Source organism: Microcebus murinus, chromosome 4, assembly GCF_040939455.1.
Source record: "Microcebus murinus isolate Inina chromosome 4, M.murinus_Inina_mat1.0, whole genome shotgun sequence".
In the NCBI taxonomy this organism is placed as follows: domain Eukaryota; kingdom Metazoa; phylum Chordata; class Mammalia; order Primates; family Cheirogaleidae; genus Microcebus; species Microcebus murinus.
The window spans coordinates 68,829,422-68,852,393 of record NC_134107.1 but is presented as its reverse complement, the minus strand read 5'-3'; the positions used below and the strand labels follow the sequence as shown (position 1 = coordinate 68,852,393).

Below are 22,972 nucleotides of genomic sequence, written 5' to 3'. Positions count from 1 at the left end.
TATGTAAACCTGGGCAAGTACTTAACCTTTCTGTCTTCATGCTCTTAATCTGTAAAATAAATATTATAATTATATCTGTCCATTTGGGTTGTTTTGAGGGTAAAATTCATTAATTCATATTGCTTAGGACAGTGTTTAGGACATAATAGACATTTAACAGATGTCAACTTATAATATATTGGAAAAAGGACAATTAATATCTGAATTCCACTATACAGATATATGAAAAGATCCTTTATTTTTTTGAGCCACTGATTTGAAAATACAACAGATTTTAGATGTTTGCCTTTTTGAAGACTACTGTCTTTTAAATTTGCGGAAAAAAACAATATTTTGAAATTGTATTATTATAGAATATATACTCCATATGGTAGCATGTTTTCTGTGACCTTGGGTGAGTCAAATAACCTATCAAACCCTCATTTTTCTTATCTATTGGTAGAAAAAATTGTTCTTTAATTTCCCTTTTAGGCTGAGGATTTATTAACCTCTGAGCTATCTTTTATCCTTTAGTACATACATAGTGGCTCTAGGAGCAGAGGGCCAATGTTACTATTTTGATTTTAGAAATGAAGAACAAGAAACACAGAAAAGTCAACTTATGTCCTAGAAAGTTGAAGACAAAGGCAAGATTATGACATAGGCTTTGCATGTGAAGTTGTTCAAGATCCATTGTGTTGTAGAGAAAAAGACAATGGGCATTGGTGTTTAGCAGAGTTAGGCTCAAATATGACCTGGTTCAAATCTGAATTGTACTGTTTTCTAGTGGCAGAACTATGAATAATTTGCATATACTTAGTGGAATTCAGTCTCCTTTTTTGTAATAATAGGCTAACAATACCAATGTAATGTTTAGGATAGATCCTCTTCAAGTGTGAACTTTCTTCTTTGAGCTTTCTAGACAAACATACTCCACAGTTCATTTTCAGGAATATTTTTCAGCTTTTTGATTTGCTTGAAATTATTGACAGAGTCAAAGAGACCTCAAGTGAAGTGTCTGGGTTTGTAAAATCATTTATCACATATAATAGAGAGAACCATGCTGATAAATGGAAACAGGTAGGATCTAGAATTGTACTAACCCATAGCCTGATACCGGGCTGGGTGCTCAGGAGTTTCCTTATGGGCTTTTCTGCTGGAAACATAGAGTGCTTCCCAGTCTCTGTTCAGCCTTCTACTGTTGGCTCTTTTGGAACCTTAGAGGTTAATTTTAGATGTTGTCCTAATATGTGCTTCCACCAAGGTCAAATAATGTATCTTTTGCCAACTGGCAAACCAAAGATAAACTTATGGATACAACATGCCCATTTATAAATTATTTCTTTATCAATATTTCTTTAATTTTTGGCATCTGGTACTTCTGTGAGCTAGTAGAGTGCTGGCAGATGACCAAACAAATACAGAAGTAGAAAATATTCATAAACTCCAGAGACAATCAGGCTCGGTTACGCAGTATCATTTATTGGGGGAACAGAGAACATTTGTATCTGTGGTTCTTTTTTGTCTGCATATATAATAATCTTATTTTCTTTGGTGACTTTGTTAAATCTGGTCTATTAAATATATTAATAGTATTAGGTTTCTAAGTGCTCTGTTCCCTGAACAGAATTGTGAGAAGCACTGTCCTATTGCATGAAATCTAAAATCTTCTGCTTAGAGTTAATTTATTCTAATTTATTGAGAGGCTGCATAATGTTATAATTAAGAGCCCAGACTTTGAGGTCCAACTATCATTTTTCCAGATCTGCCACTTACTGGCCATGTACCTTGGACCAGTTAACCTATTCTGGCCAATGTTTTCTCCTCTGTAAATAAGGCAAGTAAAACTAACTGAAGAGGATTTTTATGAGAATTAAATGTTCTCATAGTTTTAAAGTTTTTAGAACAGTGATTGACACAGAGAAGGCATTCAGAACTAATATTATAGAGCACCTATTATGTCCTAGGCATTGGGCAAGATGCTGCAATGTGACACAAATAATGCTCTTCCCTCAGGTAGCCTAAAAGTCAGCAAACAACAGCACAAAAGCCAAATCTAGCCTCACAATTGTTTTTATAAATAAAGTTTTATTGAAATACAGTCAGTCATGCTCACTCATTTATGTGTTATCTATGATTGTTGTCATGCTTTAAGGCAGAGTTGAATAGTTATGACAGGGATTATACAGCTCACAAAACCAAAAATATTTACTAACTGCCCCGTTACAGAAAAAGATTACCTACTCCTGTTTAGTGGAGAAGATAGACATATAAACTAATATATATTTATGCAATGTAGTGGATTGGCTTAGTATAGTGCCTAGCATGTATTTATCAATTATATCTCCTGTGCTTGATAACAATCTAGTAAGCGGAGATACAATAGTAAATAAAAGAGATTCCCCCCACAAAAATCTCAATCCACATGGAACTGGGACTCTAACAGGGAGACAGACAATATGTGAGAAAATGAGTAAAGTATCACAAAGGTCAAGTGGACACCCTAGTGCTTGGAGTAGTATTATACCAATGTCCAGTGGGGTTATGGCTATCTGTAATCAGCTTCCACCAAAACTTATTCAGTCTTAATTCCTGCCCATAACTTCTGCTCAATAAAACCTATCTATTCACCAACCTTAGTGTATAATATGTACTAAGGTCCCTGCTAGCACAGGACCTTGCACAGCTTAAGTACTTAAAGATTTGTTGGACGAATAAAGAAATCAACATCCTCTATCCTATTTGCTCTGGCTAGAAATTCTTCTCTACTTATTCTTCAATGTCCAGGTGATAGTGTTTTCTCCTTTAAAATGCTTCACAACCTGACTGTTATTCCTTGATCTTTCCATTATTGAAATTCATGTTGCTACTTCATCATGGGGAGATACTATGTTGTGGCTCAAATGGTGAAAACACCTAGATAGTAGAAAAAGGGAAGGCCAATACAGAGGGTCTAGGTGAGACTTGAGCTTGTTCTTATAGGAAGGGTAGGATTACAGTAGGTAGAGATAACAGATGAGAGCTTTGCAAGGCACTGAAGATTCACAGTAACCAGAATGACATAGACCCCAACCTTCATAGTGAGGAGAGAGCAATAAAATAAAGGAAAAAGGGAAATGTAATAGTTCATAAATGTAAAAGTTCATGTAAATTGAGGCAGGCTGAAAAAGAATATTTATGGAAAAGAGAAAATAGTATGCTAACACCCAGAAGTAAGATAATTTGGTGAAGTTGAGGAACTTGAAGCACTTCATTTGGCTGGAGCAAAGCACTGAGGAAGGGCAGTGGTGAGAAATAAGGCTATCTTGGAAAACAAGGAGGAGCTTTGAAAACTATGAAAATAGGAACCCATTGAAGGACTTAAAGTAAAGCAGTGACATGATTAGTTCTGTATCCTATAGAGACCATTTTGCCTGCAATATGGAAAATAAAGCAGAATGGAGCATGATTAATGGAAGAATGACTACCATATGCCAGGTGCTAAATTTATATTATCCTAGTTAATATTAACAACTGCCATGAGAATTAGGGATTATTACTTCTTTATTTTATTAAGGAGAGAAATAAGATTTAGAGAAATTACATAAACTAGTCACAGTCACAAAGCTTAGTAGATAAGTTGAGATTAAAATTAGGTTTTAATTTCTCAAAAATGAAAACCCTGTATTTTATCTGGCTAACCACCAAGATCTCCCCCAGTGTGGCATAGTGGGGAAAGCATGAGAAGGAGTTGGCCAAGTATAAAAGAAGCGAAGAGTATTTTAGGCTGAGACAACTATATATGGAAAACTGGAAACATGAGAAGTGATTGCACATCCAGAGAACTTCATGCATGACTATGTCATTGTGTACTTAGTAGAAGATATGGCTAGAGAACTAATGGTGGGGGGAAATCACTGAAGACCTTGTAAGCATTTGGACCTCATCCAGTGGATGACAAAGTACTATAGAAACTCCCCCAAACTCCACCTCAGAAAATGACATGAGCAGATTGGTTTCTTTAAAGAGATATTTATACAAGAAATGTAAAGATGTAGAGAGGGGTGTGAGATTACAGCCAGGAAGATCACTATGATATCATTATAATGGTTCCGGTAAAAAAATAACAATGAAGATCTAAGCTAAGGTAGTGGCAGGAGAGATGAAAAGGTGGGAAAGGTTTCATGAAACCCAATTTACAAGGCAGAATGAATAAGTGAGGAGATTAATCTCCTAGAACTGAAAGCACTTTGAGAAACTGATAGGAGATAAAGTTGGAAAGGTTAAAGGGGTTCAGCTCATGGAATACTTAGAGACTATGGACTTTAAATTTAGACTAGGTTGTAAAGGCAAGCAGGAAAACTACCGTTAGTTCTAGATTGGTTTCAGGTTATAGAGGCAGATTATATATCCCTAAATGTATCCTTTCAGCCATGTAGTTCTGGACTGTTAATACATAAATATAAAATCATATGCTTGATAAAGACCTTAAAAATTGTCTTGTTTATTTTTCGTCTCTGTTCCCGCTCCTACTACTTACTTTGCATCTGAGCAAATTGAAGGTAGAGGACTTGCCACAAGTACTTGACTTTGTGTCTAGTCCTTTCTTATATTGCACTGCAGCATTTCACTCCTGGTGAAATGGAATTAAATGAAGTTCTTGGAATTAAATGAAGTTCTGGTTTTAGTCTTAAGGACGAAGCAAAAGGTCAAGTTAATGGGCCCATTAGAAATGATGACTTACTTTACCTCCTAGATTTTTCTGGATACTTAATGATTTATAAAAGTATTATATATTGCGGAAGAAGTAAGCATAATTAGACTCCTGCCCTGGAGATAAGAAAAAGCATTTAAGGATACATTACAAGTTTTTTTAACATTACCACCTGTGGGTGAGGCATGCTCAAGAGTTTCTAAATCCAATCCTTCAATGATTACTTTTCCAATAAGTGAAGTTCAGCCAAGCATTTTCAAAAGATGGAAAAAGCAATAATACTTTCAAAAGCAATAATACTTAACTCATAATGTTTTAAATACAGGAATAATAAAAGTAGATTTCTGTGTATGTTAGTGCCTATATACATTTCAGAATGATCTGCATTTGTTTATGCATTCTTTAAAATAAGCCACATATAATTTTGCATGTTCTTTATATGGTCCTGGATATACAAACTAAAAGAATCACAGACCATTAAAATATTAATATATAGTATATATATATGTATAACTTTCAAAGCCGTACTCATGCATATGAGGACCTATGCATAGTTAAATTTAGAATACTGGTCAGTATATATGTAGTATAAAATAGCAGAGAAGAATAACAAGCAAAACAAACATTTTATTTTTTTTTATTCTCTGGTATTAATAACTAGATCCTACCTTCATTACAAACATATACCAAGTGTTTACTATTTCATTTAATCCTCCAAGAAAATACTATAAAGTAATTGGGATTATTTTGAACTTAAGCATACTCTCTGAATTGTGAAGTTCTTCTCTTTAGCACAATGTATCATGAGTTTGCAATCATGAAAACTTCATTTCTCATCTTTAAAGTGAGGATAATCCTTACCACATAGTGTGGTTGTAAGAATTACAGATAATTCTTAAAAACCTTTCAGCATGGTTCCTGGCACATAGTGAGACCTTCTAAATGGTGTGAGCACTTGCAAGTGTAAATAGAATCATAGTTTTTAAAATGTCAGTCATTTCCTGTTAGTATATGCGAAGTTTAATGCAGACATGCTTCTGGAAAAGATAAACTGACCAACATGCCATAGGCATTGCTCACCTAGCTGTTCTTTAGGCCTTCCATGCCCAAATGGAAATGTAGAGCTCAATGTCTTCTGGTAGAGTCTACTTTCAATATTATATGGAACAAGGAAAGGTAAAAATAGAATTAAGGTAAATAATTAAATACATAAAGAAGTAATGCCTCACAGTTACTAACTCAATCTTTTCTTTAAGTAAAATGCAATTTAGTTTTTTGCCAATGAAAATTTTCTCTGAATTCATATTGTATAAACCTGGCTTTGGGACATGTGTGTGTATATATATAAATATATCTCTACATATAGGCATATGGTCTTGTGGGAGGGGTGTGTATGTGTGTGTGTGCATGTGTGTGTGCGCTTATGAGTACAGCCAAGGGAGCAAAAGGGAAACAAAGAAACTGACTGAATCTACAAAGGAAAAGGAAGATATCTCTTTTGTTCATACTGCATAGTTAATGTCTACTATGGTGTCTGGAACAAGTAGCACTTAGTAGGAGCTCAATAAATATTTGTTAATGAATATATATAGATTTATAAGTGTTTATAATGTATCTATATATGTACATTAATACATTAAAATATCCTCCTTCTTTCAGGAAATCTATTCGTCATTCAGGATTGTCACTGTATAAGTTAGGAGGAATAGGAGATCTGTGTTACATCTATTTTCAAAAGATTCTTAATTTACTTTTGTAGTAATGAGACTGAAATAGCCATATTTGCTCTGAATAGGGCTTGGAATTAGGCAACACCCACAGACAGCCAAAGATTTTTTTTTATTAATCTTCTCATAATTAGGAGTTGTTAGAACATTGAAAAAGTGGTATGAAATCTACCAGAGATCAAGAATATTCTTAGCACAGTGCAGATGCTCCAAACTTTAAAAATGCATAAATGTGAGTGACAGTTAAACAGGTTGTAGTCTAATTTGAGATTCAACTAAGTGTAAATATTAAGAATGTATTAGCTGGAAGCATTTACTGAAAGGTTTATTCAGTAAGACCCTCCTAAACATGGCCTTAAATAACAACAGAAACAAGAACAATTGCAGTAATTATCAAATATGTACTACATGCCAGGCATCTGCTAGGAATTTTCCATACTCTATTTCATTTATATTGCACAGATATACTATGAAGTGGCTTTATTTTTCTTATTACACATGAAACATTGAGGTTCCAAGAAATTATGTAAATTACTGAGGTTATGGTACTTGTAACTGAGAGATTCCAAGTCAATCAGACATGCTTAGAACAAATATCAAATCCAGGTTAGGTCTGTATTGTTGGGCAGAAGAGAAATTATTTCCACCATCTTGAACCTTACAGATTTAAAGGTAGGTCTTTTTGACTTTGAAGCCCTTGAGTCTACATTACTCTATCCTAAAATGTACCACTCTTCAGGGAAAAGCCATGTATTTGTATGAGCAGTGTATTTAGATTTCAAACTTTATATTTTCATTTGAAAATAGAACATTTTAGATCATTAAATTGAAGACTCCTTATTTTAATTGAATCATTTACCTCTGTCTTTGTTTTCTTTGGTCACATCTTCTGTCTGCCTTATTTTTCTACATGTTTACCATCAGGGTTTATATCTGGACATGCACAGTAGGTTGCAGAAAAGCAGGCAGACAGAAAATTGCTTTGTAAAAAAAAAAGGTAAAAAGAAGATTATAGTCTGAAATCTAGACTCAGAGTGACTTACTATGTAGCAGAGAGACAAAGGAAAATGGAAACAGAACAAAACAGAAGTTAGGCTGATATAGGATGGTCTTCCAGCAGCGTGGGAGATGTATTTGCCATGGCAACTCTTGCATCATCCTGCAGGGGTGGCAGGAATGCCTCAAGGGAAAAAGAGGACACCTCTTAAAATCCCATCTCCTATTTACTAAAGCTAGAAATTTCTTTTAAAAAAAAACAAAACCCTGAAACAATGGGTATTTTCTCCTAACTTGACAATTAATTTTATGATGGGGAGGAAGTTAGTTACCTAATGGCCCAGTGCACTTTTCATTGTCACCTAGCATTACTCTAGGTCAAGTTACTTAACACCAGTTTGCCAGTTAATCCCTTTATCTAATGAACAAATTGCCTAAAATCAGAGTACTCATGTAATTTATTGTTCAAACAAGGACACTTTTGAGAGTAAAAGGTAGTACTATTAATTACACTGGTGCAGTGGGAAAAACCCAGCACTAACCCTGGTAAATTGGGGCACATGATCATCCTACATAAAATTAATCTCTACTTTCTGTATATATTTGTAGAAATAAATGCAGACCACCCAGATGAGAATAAGCAGAGAGGCTATTTATTCAGAGATTGCTATATAGCAAGGGAGTCAGCCAGCATCTCTTGGGTTTGGCAGAGACTCAAAAGTAGATAGAGAAGTAGGAAAGCTTCATAGTGAGGGGGATGGGTGGTGCTTCAGGTCTGTTCTGATTGGAGGTTTTTGTTTGCATAGAGAAACTAGAGTCAGGGTAACTAGAAATGGGACATCCTGTATGATTAGCTTGGGGAGAATATTTGTCTTTCTCTGGTCCTAAGTTGGAAGCAGGGGCAAAAATTAAGAAGGCTAGCAATTATTAACCAAGTCCTGACCATTCTGAACCAGTTGCAGAAGAAATTGTGAGTCAAATATCTGTAGTCATATATAGGCTGGCTGTTGTCCTTTTGTATATTCAGGCTCTCAGATTGTTTACTTATCATGGTATCTTCCGGGAGTTATAAGGATACTTTGTCTAAGTCATATAAGATCACTTCCAATATAATTTTGTATTTTTAATAAATAATTTTTAAATTTGTAGCACTTGTAGATAATTGCATTGTTTTACATCTTATGTGTGTATCTTTCTATTATAATTTATCTCCTTTTGAACACTTAAAGGACATTTTAGTCTGTTTGTCTACAAAGCTTCCATCTAACTACAATTTTGAATGCTTGATTTTATTTTGGGAGTACTTCAGGAAATGCAAAAACACAAACACAATGAGCCATATTTACTTATAATTTATATTTTATATGTATTGCTTATTAGGCAAATGTTCTTACATAAGATAAATTATTGCCGTTAATAACCTTACCACTCCCATTTCCTGTCTACTCACACTTAAACACACTTAGATGTCCCTGGCCAAAGTTAGGAGGTATGGCTGGTAGGTTTGGGAGGAAGGTAGCATCTGTAAGTGTGGCAAGCTTTGGATTCTTCCATGCTTATTTTGCCAATGGAGGAAAACTTAACACAATTATGAACTTTTATTCTAATCATATGCTACCTTTAAAGTCTAATTATTTGGAGCTTTAAATAAGTCTGTATACCTTTACAAGAAAGAAATGTTTCCCACAGGGATCTGTTGGCTGAATTAATTTCTTTAGTGTAAAATATAACTGTTTAAAAATCTAAACAGTTTATGTTAGTGACAGTCAACGATCTATAATCCAGGCAAAGCTCTTAGCAAAAGTAAGCCATATCTAGAATTGATATGTAAATAAATGGATAATTAATGACTTTCTAAATTATTTTCCCTGCTTTAGTCACTGAGCGTTCTACATCCATAAGATCTACGATTTTTGTCAAGAGTAATGAATATTGGCTGATATTTGATTGGTTTATGTTAGGTATCCATGAACCTTGTAGGAGATATTATAAGTACACAATAGCAAAATAAGGGAGCATCTCTATTCATAAGAAGGTCATGGGTTCTGGGGTGAGATAAGCTATGTTTCCATAACTTTTATAGGTAACTTAATTTCTCTGAGCCTCAGTAACTGGTGTAAAATAGTGACTATAATACAAACCTCACAGAGATGTTAGAAGAAACACACATGTTACATGCTGTCTTTTCTGGGAACTGAGAGCAGAACTGGGGCTTAGCAGACCTTGGTTGTAATCCAGTTTTATGACTTTGGACAACTAATTTTCCTTTTGTGGGCCAGAGCCCCTGATCCATAAAATTAAGGGACATTACCAGATGCTCTCCAGGGCCCATTCTATCTCTAAGTTTCCCTGTTTCTGAGAGCACAAAGACACTGTAATATGTCACTAGCCATTCACTGTAGTTTAAAAACTAGTCTTATCTTTCTGTCACAATATTACTGATTTTCTAGTATTCTAATCTCACTTTTATTTCTGTTGATCTTTAAGTCCTACCAAATAAATTCCAAGTCCCTTTATTGGTTAAACAAAATTCCAATCTCTATTCTGGTCAAATCAATCTGCCTACCAATTCCTCCCCAAATTCCATGAACTTTCCATTTACCTTTCACCTTTGTTGATGGTGTTCCTTTGGCAAGAAATACCTTTCCTCATGCCTTCTCCTCATCTCTAGTTATTAAAATCCTAGTCATTCTCCAGCATTAGCTGAACTGTTAGTTCCACTATATACCCTTCCTTTACCCATTCACTGCCAAGTAACCACCCCTTCTCTGAATTCTTACTTGACTTATGTATCTCTCATATGTACCTAGTGAAAAAATCTAAAGTTTTTAAGCCAGTGAGTCTTTAGTTTGAATTTTATTTCTATTTTTTTTCCTGTATGACCTAGAAATTTGTTTAACCCTAATTTCTTCATCTATTAAATGAGTATAATAAAACATATCTAAAGTAGTTTTACAGATTTCATAAATTAATGTTCAGATAAAGATGTAGTTAATGCTCATTAAGTGCTTGATCATGATCAATACTCTTCTTAACATTTTCCCTTATCTAATGGTTATCTAGATAGGTATTTTAGTTTTGTAATTAATCTGAAAACCTCTAACAGGCAAGGTTTATAGTTTATTCCTTATATTGTAGGAATTCATTACAGTCCCTTATAGTTTAAGAAGAGATTTTCCACATTCATTTCTTGTGATTTTTTTAATCTCAAAAATCATTCTCATTGTAGAAAATTTTGAAATTCAGAAACACAAAGAAAATGAAAACTACCGTAATCTCATAATTCTAAAATAACTACTGCCAGTATTTTTGTTATTTAGACATTTTTCTAAGGTATATGTATAGATATGTATATAAAATGTATATATATGGAAAATGTACATATTTTTTCTAAAAATTATATTGTACATGTAAAAGATATCTTCTTTATCAAACATACTCTATTATATTTAAAGATATTCATAATATTTCATTTATTTATTTAACTAATGATAAAAATCCAAATAGCTGTATCTTTGCTTAGTAATTTATTTTTTCATAAATTTCTATAACTGAATAACACCCTCTACCCCAGTTTTGATAACCAAAAATATCTCCATACATTGCTAAATGTCTTCTAGGGGTGGGAGGAATCACCCCTGGTTGAGAATCATTATTGTAGACTTACGGAAAAGCAGTTAGGAGGATGCTGTATTAAAGAGAGGGATGCCACCACATTCTTGAAATTAAAACAAGTTCAGTGTGCTGGTTCATGGAATATGAAGTGAAACCTGATTCCAAATCAGGCAAGGTTTATACTGTGCAGGACTTTGAAGGTCCTGCTAATTATTTTGAACTGTATTTAAATAGCACTGAGAAGTTAGCAAACTTGTAGGTAACAGAGAGTGCTATGATTCACATTTATGTCTAGGAAAGATCACTTTCAGAGATCTAGGTCAAAAGTAGATTAGAAGGGGTCAAGAATATATATGAGGAATATATTTAGGAGGTTTCTGTAGTCATGCACCTAAGAATACAGATGATTACTGTAGATATAGAGAAAACATTACAAATTCTAGAAATATTTAAGAAAATCAGTAGGAGTTGATAATTTACTGACTATTGGAAGTAAAGAAAAAGAGATTGCCAAAGATGTCTGCTGGATATCTGACTTATGCAACTGGATGAATGAAAATGCCATTTACTAAAGTAGGAAAAATGGAGAAGGGGAAAGTTCCAGGCAGAAATTCAAAGTTCAGTTTTGGCCATAATGAATTTGAGGTGCCAATAGGAGGCTAATAGTTGGATAAATGGACCTGGGACCTGGAGCTCAGAGAAAGGATATCGGTTAGAAAAAGATTTGAAAGTCATCATCATAGGCGTGATAATAAGATGTAATGGGGCCGGGCGTGGTGGCTCACGCTTGTAATCCTAGCACTCTGGGAGGCCGAGGCCGGCGGATTGCTCAAGGTCAGGAGTTCAAAAAACCAGCCTGAGTGAGACCCTGTCTCTACTATAAAAATAGAAAGAAATTAATTGGCCAACTAATATATATATGTATAAAATTAGCCGGGCATGGTGGCGCGTGCCTATAGTCCCAGCTACTCGGGAGGCTGAGGCAGGAGGATTGCTTGAGCCCAGGAGTTTGAGGTTGCTGTGAGCTAGGCTGACGCCACGGCACTCACTCTAGCCTGGGCAACAAAGCAAGACTCTGTCTCAAAAAAAAAAAAAAAAAAAAAAAAGATGTAATGGAATTAACAAGAAAACCTAGGAAAAGGTATAAAATGGAAAAAACAGGAGGAGCAAGTTCTGAGTATTGAGGAACTGAGACATACAGAAATCTGATACTGAAGGAAAAGCCCAGTGAAAAAACTAAAAGGTTGAGATGAGTAAAAACCTGAGGCCAGAAGGCACAAAGTAAGGATGTTTCAAGAGGAGGGGGAACTCAGCTGTTTGGAATCTTTCAAAAAGTCTGGTAGGGTGAGGGTAGTGAAGTGACATGTTGGTTGTGATGCCAAATTTCATGGAGTGGTAGGAGTATAAGCCAGCGTGTTAAGGAGTGAGCATCAGTGTTGAAAATGAGGAAATGAATGGAGAGTGAGTCTCTGGCTTTCCTAAACAGGTTGTGTGTGAAGGAAGGAGAGAGGACAGTAGCTTGATATGGAATCAGGATTAGAGGAAGAAGTTTTTTCTTTAATGTTTTCCTTTTGTATTTTAAGATAGGAGAGGCTTGAACGTATTTAAATTGTTATGAGAAGGATCAAGTAGAGATAAAGGTGCAGACTTGAGGAGATGGGAACACACGTAGAAGCAGTGACCTTAGGTAGAGAGGGTGATACTCCCTTTGTAACAGGAGGAACAGAGAGGTGAAGGCAGCCACCGATTTTTAGTTTTGATTTATTTTGTGGTAAAAGCTGAGGACTTCTTGTATGTTGGCTTCTATTTTCTCTCTGGGGTAGAAGGCAGTCATCTGCTAAGAGGAATGAGAATGGAGGAAGGTGTGAGCTTTAAGGAGAGTGGGGAGGGTTTGAAATCACCTTTTAAAAGAGTAGGGAGGTCAAAGAATGGGATAGAATTATCAGGCAGTGTTGGGACCAAGTTGAGGATTTTCATTTAATTTTTTCCAGCTGCTTGTCAATCTATCAATTCACGAGAAATAAACAAACAATGCTATATGCCCAAGAAAACTATTTCTCAGCTCATATGTGTCCTTTGCTTCTTAAAAGCTTAAAGTAGGGTTAAGAAGATGAATTTTAGGTACAAAAAGCAATAGGAGAACAATACTAGGCAGTGTATAATCAAGTACTAAATTGGGTAGCACAGATATTACATGTTATAGGCATTCAGAAAAGGGAGTCTGTGTGGGCTGATGTTGGTAGGAATGATCTCACAAAAAGATGGGCTCTGATGCAATCTTTAAGGAATGACAGGATTTGGAGATGTTACTCCCTGAAGCCTCATTCTTTTCTCTTTTGAGTAAGATATGTCCATTCCACTGTCCTGGTCCTATAATTTAGAATCTGTGATTGCTTGTCAGGCTAGTATTCTTAGATTTTTCTTTTTATACAGAAGAGTAAACCTTTTACGTTCCAAAGATGTTTGTGGAATCTTTTGGGGGCACATAGGGGCCTGAGTAATTGTGGTGAGGAATTTAAAGTGGTCTTTGCAACTATAGATTTCTAAGTCTACACTTACTCTCTCTCTCTCTGTGCCTTTATGTGGTTCTCAAAAGAACCAGTATTATCCCTTTTGGGGGTGCCCCACTGGCACTATAGAAATTTGTGATGGTTTTACTTAGTTATAGCAGCAATATGGGCAGTACACTCCAGGAAATTAGTGCACAGGACCTGAAAGGGAGGTAAAGGCTACATGAGGCAATCTGCGCAATAAAGAATTGTCCCTTATCCTATAGTTTTAAATATCTCAGTGTACATTCATTTATATAAGAAACCTGAATAAAAGTCTCTGAGCCTGGAATCTCACTCCATTTTACATATTTAACAAAAGTATCTCTTGCATGGAGTTGATATACACTGAAAATTTTTAGAACACAACTTCTCTGTGATACAAGGGAAGATTGTTCATTGTTTTGCTCATAACTCTCAAGAGTTTTCAGCAGTTTGGAATACTATGTTACTGATAGCACTGCTGCTTGTGGTTTGAGTAGCCAATTCAATAAACTTGTCTGTCTACATATGTAGGTGCAAGAACCTGCCCATTTAATTATGCCATTTGTAGAGTTTTGCATTAGTATTTCCAATGAAATGAACTTTCATTTAATTTAAATATTTACTCCTTTTAATTTTAAATCCTTTGTATCATCTCGAATTCTTAAATTTTGTGTAAAGGTAGGTTATCTTAACTATTTTTATCATGACTGTAAGTGGAATATTAAAAATATTTGTACATAAAGGGAGTGTTATATCTGACAGAGCAAGGAATAACTGTCTAGGTATAGAGATCTTGAGAAATTTGCTCTGGGATTTGTAACTAGAAGACCTATTATTGGAGTTCCACCTCTAGCTTCTGTATAAATCTGAATAATTTATTTAATCACTGTGCTACTTTTCCTCACTGGATACCATGAAGTGATGAGAGTATCTTCAGGGCTGATTCTTCAAGAATCAAATGGGATATATCTTTGGGAACTGAGGCAAGAATACTCCTAGGCATACATAGTAGGATGTATATCAGAGGTACTTGAAACCACAGAATACACATTGCATAATCTTCTTGGCTTATTAAATTCAGTGATTGGCAAGTAATATAAAATATTACTTTATAACAAATACAGATATTGTCTGCTTGAATTTAATATTTCTATGAATTTTTAAGATATGAAATGAGACATAAAAGACATTTCATTTTACCCCTACACATTTAAGGTGTATAAATGCATTCTCTTCTGCCTTTAGAGATACTTTAGTGGAAAATTCTGAGAAGTTCTGAAATGTTTTTAAATTTGTAAATTAGTTACTATTATCTCAGAAAAATTTCAAGGAGCATACAAAAAATTCCAGTGATAGTAAATTATTATGTTCCAGGGGTTATAATAAGATGACCAAACTTCCTGTGAATCCCCTTTAATGCTGGTTGGAAATCCTACAAACTCCTGCAGAGAATCTTCTAGGTATTTAGAAATTAGTCAAGAGGAATGATAACCTCTTTTTACTTTTGACTATACATTTAACACTAAAAACTAGCACTGATTAAATTTACCATGTTCCAGGTACTGCAGGTCAAGCAGTTTTGCACACCTTATATATTTTAGTCCCATGAAGTAGGTTTGTTATCTTTATTTTGCAGAGGTATACTCTGTAGTAGAGAGAGGATTTATAACTTGCCCAAAGTCACACAGCTGGCAAATAGCAGAAAAATAAATTAAACTCAGATCTATTTTCTTTTGTCTTTTAACTCTAAGGCCCAAGAACTGTTAGTGTCTCTAAGAAATTAAGGATTCTAAGTTATAAGGTACTGTATGGTTCCTTGCTCAACTGGCATCCATCTCATGGTGTTGAGATTTCCATCTAGAATTATCTGATTTGCAATAGGAATCATCTTCTCTTTGTTTTCTATACTTTTTTCTTTTCTAAGGTTAATTTCTCTACCTGTGTGCTGGAGTCTATATCTTCCTATTTTTGTGGGTGCCTTACCTATCAATTTTCCTCTCTTTGAGTAGCCATTCTCAAACCTAAGCTTATGTGGAAACACCTGGAGGACTTGTTGACACAGATTTCCAAGCCATATGACTTGAGTTTCTGATTCAGTAGGTTTGGGATATGGAAAATATCCATATCTAATAAATTCCCAGGTTATTCTGATGCTGCTAACTCAAAGACAGCACTTTGAGAACCACTGTACTAGACTTTAGACAAGGGGTTGGCAAACCACAAGCTAAGAAATGTTACATTTTTAAATGGTTAAAAGAAAAGCAAAGGAATATTATATCCTGACATGTGAGCATTATATGAAATTCAAATTTTAATGTTTATTAATAAAGTTTTATTGGAACACATTATGTAATATTCATTTACATATACATTTACATAGGCTTCTTTCTCCCTAACAACATGAAAGTTGAGTAGTTGTGACAGAGATTGCAGTGGCTTGCCTTGCAAGCCTAAAGTATGTGTTATCAGGTCCTTTAAGAATCAATTTGCTGACCCTTGCCCTAAGACAGTAATTCTCAAGCCTACCTGCACATTTGAATCACCTGGGGAGCTTTAGAAGCTACTGCTGCCTGGGTCTCACCCCCAGAGATTCTCACTTAATGAGTCTGGAGGGCAACCCAGTGGATCCTTAATATATAAACATATCTAATCTGTCCTATCTAAACAAAACAGAAGGCAAACCACCTAGTAACTCTGTCTACTTATAAGAAAGAGGTAGATAGTCCAATTTCTTTATTTTATAGATAAGGAAAATGATATCTAGCAATATGGATTATTTGTCCATATTAGAGACTGTTGCTGTTATTATATATATTTTTTAATTTTAAAAAATATTATTTACTTTCTTTTTTAATTTTAACAATTGAGGAGTGTAGATATTATTATATATTTTACAAATTATAGTTGCATATTGCTTTAATATTTAAATTTTTTTTTTACAAAACCAGGTTATATTTTTGAAAAGTATTACATGCTCATGGTTAAAATTAAAAAAATACAAATCAAATGTATGTAGATAGGTTCTAAACTGAGTATACAAGGTAAGGTGAAAACTGACTGGAATCATTTACTTGATAGTCACTTTTTCATCTAAGAACAAAATAAACATTTGGCTTATATTTAGGAGCCATGCTCTAAGAAAATATATATATACATGTTCACACCTGATGGGTACAATGCACCCAATCAGGTGCATTGGGGGATGGGCATACTTATAATTTTGCCTCAAATAATAAAAAAGCAGTTTATGTAACCAAAATGTTTGTACTCCCATAATATTCTGAAATAATTGTGTGTGTGTATATATATATATGTATGCACACTAGAATTACAAGCCTTATAGGGAGATGTTCACACTATGAGAGGCACTCAGAACTAAGATCAACTCAGAAATCAGTAGATTCCTATTCCTCATATCACAATAATTTCCTGACCTTTGCTTATGGGGTACAATGATAGGCAAATTTTCTCACAGGTCCTAATATTTCCTCCCTCCCTGTATCTTTATTTCTCTCATTTACTGACAGAGGATAATTGGATAAATGGTTTATTATGAGTGATTCTCCTGTAGCATAAGATATAAAATGAAAAATGAAATATAATGTTGTGTTTCCTTCCCCAAGGTAATGATTAATACTGTTAAAATTTTACACACACACACAACCCCCACCACCACTTACAAGTATATGTAAATATACATACACAAAGACGCTCATACTATACCAGCTCTTTGGTAACCTTATTCTTACATTTAATATCACAATTTGGACATCCTTCCACAAAATAAAAATACCTTATATTTTTCTTATACTTGCTTAGTATTCTGTATAGATAAGCAGTAATCTTTAAAAATAAGTCCCATAATAATGGATATTTATATATGGATATTTATATACATATACACATACATGTCTGAGATAAATTCCTGGAAACTGAATCACTACATCAAAAAGAATGTTCCCTTTTAAATATTTCGTAGATAATTCTAAATTACCTTCTCCAAAGTTTTCACCAATAATGTATCCCCATTCATACTTGATATATTAATTTTAAAATTTTTTTCTAAGTTTTATACTTTCCTTAAATATGAAGATAAGCATTTTGAATGTCTCTTATGGTCTTTTTGTGAATGGACACTTTAGTTTTTTGACTTTTTTAAATTCAGTTTTATATTTTCTTTTAGTGATTTATGAAAGTTCTTTGTATTTTAAGTAAACTTCCTATCAACTGTGTTGCATATAATTTCCCAGTTTGTCATTGTATATAACTTACCCAAGCAGAAGTTTTATATTTTTACATAATCACAAATTGTTTAATCTTTTCTTGTATGGCTTCAGGTTTCTCTAATAATATACAAAACCAAATCTATGTTTTCTTCTAATATATTTATAGTTTTAACTTAAATCGTTGATTAATCTAGATTTTATTTTGATGACAGGATTCATCTTTAATTTTCTCAATGGACATTGTAAGTTAAATAGTATCCCCATTTTACAAATGGCAAAAGAAGATCTGACATGGAGGTTATTTTCCAGGACTAGTCACTTGTAGTCTTGAAGCCTAGATTTACTCTACTGCCTCCAAAATATGTAGCCAGTTATAATTTCCTTCTACAATAGCAAATGTTATTCTTCTTGCAGATATACTTCCCTGTTGAAGTCTTTTTCTAAAAATAGGAAATGCTCTTTAGTGGGACATTGTCATTGTAGTTAATACCTGACATTGTAAGTCAACTATCCTTGTACACTTAAAAAAAATTAGGCAGTAAATCTACAAGTATAGCCCACGTCTATAGTGGGATTCTGTGGGATAGATAAGTGTACTCAGGAATTTTAAATGATTTTTCAAGGCTAAGAGCTGCCTTTTTAAAAGAATGTACACACATTAAAACTGGATCTGAAGCCCTATCAGAAGTCCTTGATTGCCTTAATAAGGAAACCGACATGTGCTTTTTCACCTGTAACTTTATTTTTGTTTAATCCTTGTCTGTAGAGCTGCTCTGAGATTTGTCAAGTTTTCTAGCTCTTCTTTTAGCTTTTTCCATTCTGGGCTATTCAAATACCCTGAGGATTACTTAAATAATGATGATGATGATGATGATAAAAGATGTAAATTTCCTTTTCTCCAACTTCTAATGGAAAAAAATATATATTTAACAGTACTTATTTGCAGGTTGAAAAAATTGTTTTTGTAAAAAAATCCTCTGAACCCCCAATGGAGGAAGGTACTTTTTAAATCCTCCCATTTTCCATAGCACTGAGTTGCTATGTTTGGGTTCATTTATTAGGAAGAGCTGCAGGAAATATGACCTGCTATAACCTCCAGAGGGGGAAGTGTTATTAACCAAAATGCTTGGTTCCTGCACTTAAAGCCGTTAATAAAAGTTACAGAATGATGAGAGCTGGGCGTCCATATCAATTTTTTAAAGTAGTGGAAGTCACTGGTTGTGTTGCAAGTGCTTACGATTTGTAATTACCTAGGCTCATATGACAGACGGAACTGGGAATCAAAATAAGTGGCTGCCTTCTCTTACGTTGCTAAAGAATCTCCAGCTTAAGATTGCCTTTTTTCTTCCTAAAAGAAGGCACAAACAATGACAGCCCAAAATAGCTATTTAGTCAGAACTGATGACACTCTCTGAATGCTTGCCATTAAGAGAGAAATGGAAAATCCTGCTTTTCATCTTCCTTTAATTTCTCTCACTTAAATACCTTGATTCCTCTTGAAGCTGCCTCACCTCATTGCCCAGGAGAAATGCCCAGTGACTCTGACGATGCTTCAGCACAACTGCAGGCTCCAGAGGGGAGGTGGCTTATGCAAAACATATTAAAGAAAAATCCTAAAAGTCACTGCAGCTTTTTCTAGTGAGTTATGCTGATCTTCCCTGTTGCTGTAAGCTGATGGGGAACGTCGTGGCAAAGACATAACCACTCTTTTTCCTCCCACTATTTTTGCTGCAGTGAGAACTGTTCATTTCTGCTTGCATTTCGCCAGATAGCTTTAGAATTCTAGCCGAGCACTAGGGCTTCCCAAGGCTGGAAATAAGAGTTTTAGAACCCTAAATTGGACTTTGTCTTTCTAAGTAAGTAAAAATCGAGTTAATTTGCAGCATCCAGTGCCTGACAGGAATGACAGCAGACAGTAGGATCAGAAGATGTTTTCGAATTAAGTATTTTTTTCTCTTTCAGATTTATAGGGGCAGAAGCTTTTATTTTTCTCTCTCCCTCTTTCGCTTCCAGAGCCAGCTGAATATTTTACATTCAGCAGCAGTAGCTACTGAATCTGTGGTTATGTTATCCCCCGGAATCTTCTGTCTTCATTCCAATACCACCTTCTATTATTGATTATCATTTACCAATAAATCATAGTTTTAGAACATTGGACACATTGTTTTATTACAGAGCTTAGGAACTTTAGATATCCCTGGAATATGTAACAGATATTACAGGGCAGGAAGGTAGTACTTCTCAGCCCTGTAACTGCAGATCACCCCAGGGGAAGACAGGTCACATTTTAGGGGACTTTATGTGACAACGATCCTCTGGTCCTGGTCCTATTCCCCACGGAGAAGCAGAATGAGACATGTTTGCAGTGATTTGTAGTATTTGTCAAACAGGGTACTGCATCAGAATAGCCGGGAATATAGCGCAAAGCTCATATTAAACCTCTAAAGGGAAAAGGGTTTCCTTTTCATTTACAGTCTGCCGGATGCAATCTCATTGTAAAGTATTTAATAGGATAACACCAGGGCTCTCCAGAAATATAAGTAACTCATTGGTTAAATTTCAATTCTTCACCTTTCTCCCCCTCCTTCCTGGGTGAGCTCATTCCCCCTCCTTTTTTTTTTTTTTTTTTTAATCCAGTGATTTAAAATGCTAGAAGGAAAAGCAACTGAGGTCTTAACTTTCAGATGCTGAATTCTCATCTAATTGAAATTACTGGGCACAATGCTATATATAGCCAATGAAGAGATTTTGAGCTCTCACTCAGTGCCTTCAAGACATGTCGTTTTGTAGTCAGAGAAAGCAGAGATCAATGCATTTTCAAACTGACAGAGGGAACGGATGCTCCTTAGTAGCACATGCCCAGGATCGTGTGTGTGGGGCTTGCGCTGTGCTGAGAAGCTGAATACCGGTCCATATGCTCCTTATTTACTGCAATGTTCTTTGCATGTTACTGTGCACTCCGGACTAACGTGAAGGTAAGAGGAGCCGAGCCGGCAACTGGGCACAATATACATGTTAAACCAGCTGCAGAAAATGTCTACCTTGTGTAGCTTCAGGACTTTTCGGGTTGCTGGCTGAGCAGGCAGATTATTACAGGTGGTTGCAAAGGCTTTGTTTTATTGTTGCCATGCAGCCTCGCTGGGGGAGCATGTTGGAACGCTGTTGTGAAGTGACCTTCAGATTTAACTGTTTGTAATTCAGGTTGACGCTCATACTTGGGGGGTGGAGGGGGGGAGGAAAATATAAAAATTATTTAGGTAGGCCAGAACCAGGAAATCAGAGAAGGTAAAAAGCTATAGAGCATGCTTTAAATTAGGATTTAGTCTTTCTTTTAGAAAGTGCTGTGAGCTGCCTGTGTTCCTGCAGCTGAATTGTTTAAGAGCCAGGGGTGTGTGGGGGGGCTGTTAAATTTAGTGGCTGTAATGGCATTAGGATGTTATCTGTGGGATATCTGACCATCCTGTGCATATAAACAAATGATTATCATTGAGAATTGGTGATATTGATCATACAAATCCTCAGCTCTGGGTGGGCTGGTTGCTTCAGCTGCGTGGGTGTGCTGTCCCAGTGTTGTCACCCTACTAACATTTACTTGCTGTGGCTAATGAGCCTCTGAAGTTGAGCCTAAGTTTGAGAGGTTTACCCCTTGCTATGAATAGGCCGTTATTATTGGGAAGGTTTTCTGACACTATGTTCATTCAGTGCGGAGCCAGACAGATAGAAGAGCTGTGGAATTCCAGTTGCATAATTTAAGTGAATTACATTCTGTTAGCATTTTGAGCTTGAATTTCCTATTGAAGGAAGTCCAAGAGGAAAGTGATTGCCTTTGTGAAAAAAATTTTTAAGAGACAGTTAAGACTTAATACTTAAAATAGTAATCTTAATGTCAATATAAAGTATTTCCCCCTTTTATTTTACTGGGGGAGTGTTTTAATATGTCGGGGTACTAAAGTTTCATGTTCTGTGTTTACAAGTTTTATTAAGAACTCCCTGCTGTTCACTCTTTTGTAAGCCCCTTTATTTTTTATTTGAATTTCAAACAGGTAATATTTATGTTTTGGTGACCAATTCTTTTATTCACCAATGCATTGGTGACCAATGCACCCTGGAAGCATTCTGTGGATCTATAGAATATACTTTTTACTACTTTTAAAAGTAACTTCAGTAGGCAATTGTCTTCTATGCATATAATGAAGATAGTAAATATATGAAAAGAAATATTTAAAAACTTGGAGAATATGCCCCAATATCAACTTGGATTTCTCCATCACATTCTCCTGTTCCAAATTATGGGAATGACATGAATTATTTTGTAAGCTCAGTAAATTATAAATGTTTTTGCTCCTCTTCTTTTTTGAAGGAGAAAAGTACTTTCTTCAGAGGAAGTTCCATAAATAATTTAGATTAAGAAATAACAATAGTTTTGATATTTCACTGTTATATTCAGAAGTACAGGAAAACCCAAGTCCAAAGTTTCTTTGATATGGGCTTTGGGAAATCCCTTTTCACTCTTAAATACCAAGAATTGTCATGGATTTAGCTTAAATTTTTTCTCACTTCAATTCATAAGCAAAGGAATGAAAAGACCTTCATTAAAATGTCTTATCTAAATTCAGATGACTTTTGGATAATAAATGCTAGAACTTTGGCTAATCAGTGCTGAGATATAGATACTTTTGACATTGATCAATAGAAACTGAGACCATTTGCATTGTCACATACAACATATATAACCTTGATTTGAATAGATTAACTTCAAAATTTTAATTATGCCTAAACCCATTCAATAATTAGCTCTTGAACTTTCTTGCATAACTTATCATTTTTAAAGAGTTATCTTGTCTTTCTGAGATAGCACAATTTGTAAAAGAGTTTGCAGTTCATTTGTGGTCTGATATTTCACCAACTTGGTACAATAAAGTCTCACCTAATATTTTTATTTTTCATTTTTGTTTTTATTTAATGCTGTATTTTTAAAGTGTTTCATTTTATTTCCAGGGTGCCAATAACTACTTGTTTACTTGGGTCTGATATAGTCTCTCTTATAGTATACAATTTCTAATGTTTGCCATGATTTAACATGATTATTGTTAACAGTTACACAAAACTTTAAGATGGTAAAAATTCAAAACAGAGACATTTCTTGTCTATTTTTTTGTTTGTTTTTGCACAGAATAGACCACCAATGTCACAATCTTTTAC

General features: G+C 34.8%; 1 protein-coding gene across 9 annotated transcripts in view; it reads left to right on the top strand.

Moving 5' to 3' along the window:
* DLG2 (discs large MAGUK scaffold protein 2) overlaps nt 1-22,972 on the top strand; it is a 1,870,454-nt gene that overhangs the window by 546,279 nt on the left and 1,301,203 nt on the right. For 2 of the 9 annotated variants that reach the window (XM_076002373.1, XM_076002372.1), the window contains exon 1: nt 20,406-20,745. The exons of the other annotated variants lie outside the window; for them this stretch is intronic. In XM_076002373.1, coding sequence (XP_075858488.1) covers nt 20,704-20,745 — 42 coding nt within the window. In that variant the 5' untranslated portion in view covers nt 20,406-20,703. Of the gene's footprint in view, nt 1-20,405; nt 20,746-22,972 lie in introns of those variants that run through there. 9 annotated transcript variants of the gene reach the window in all.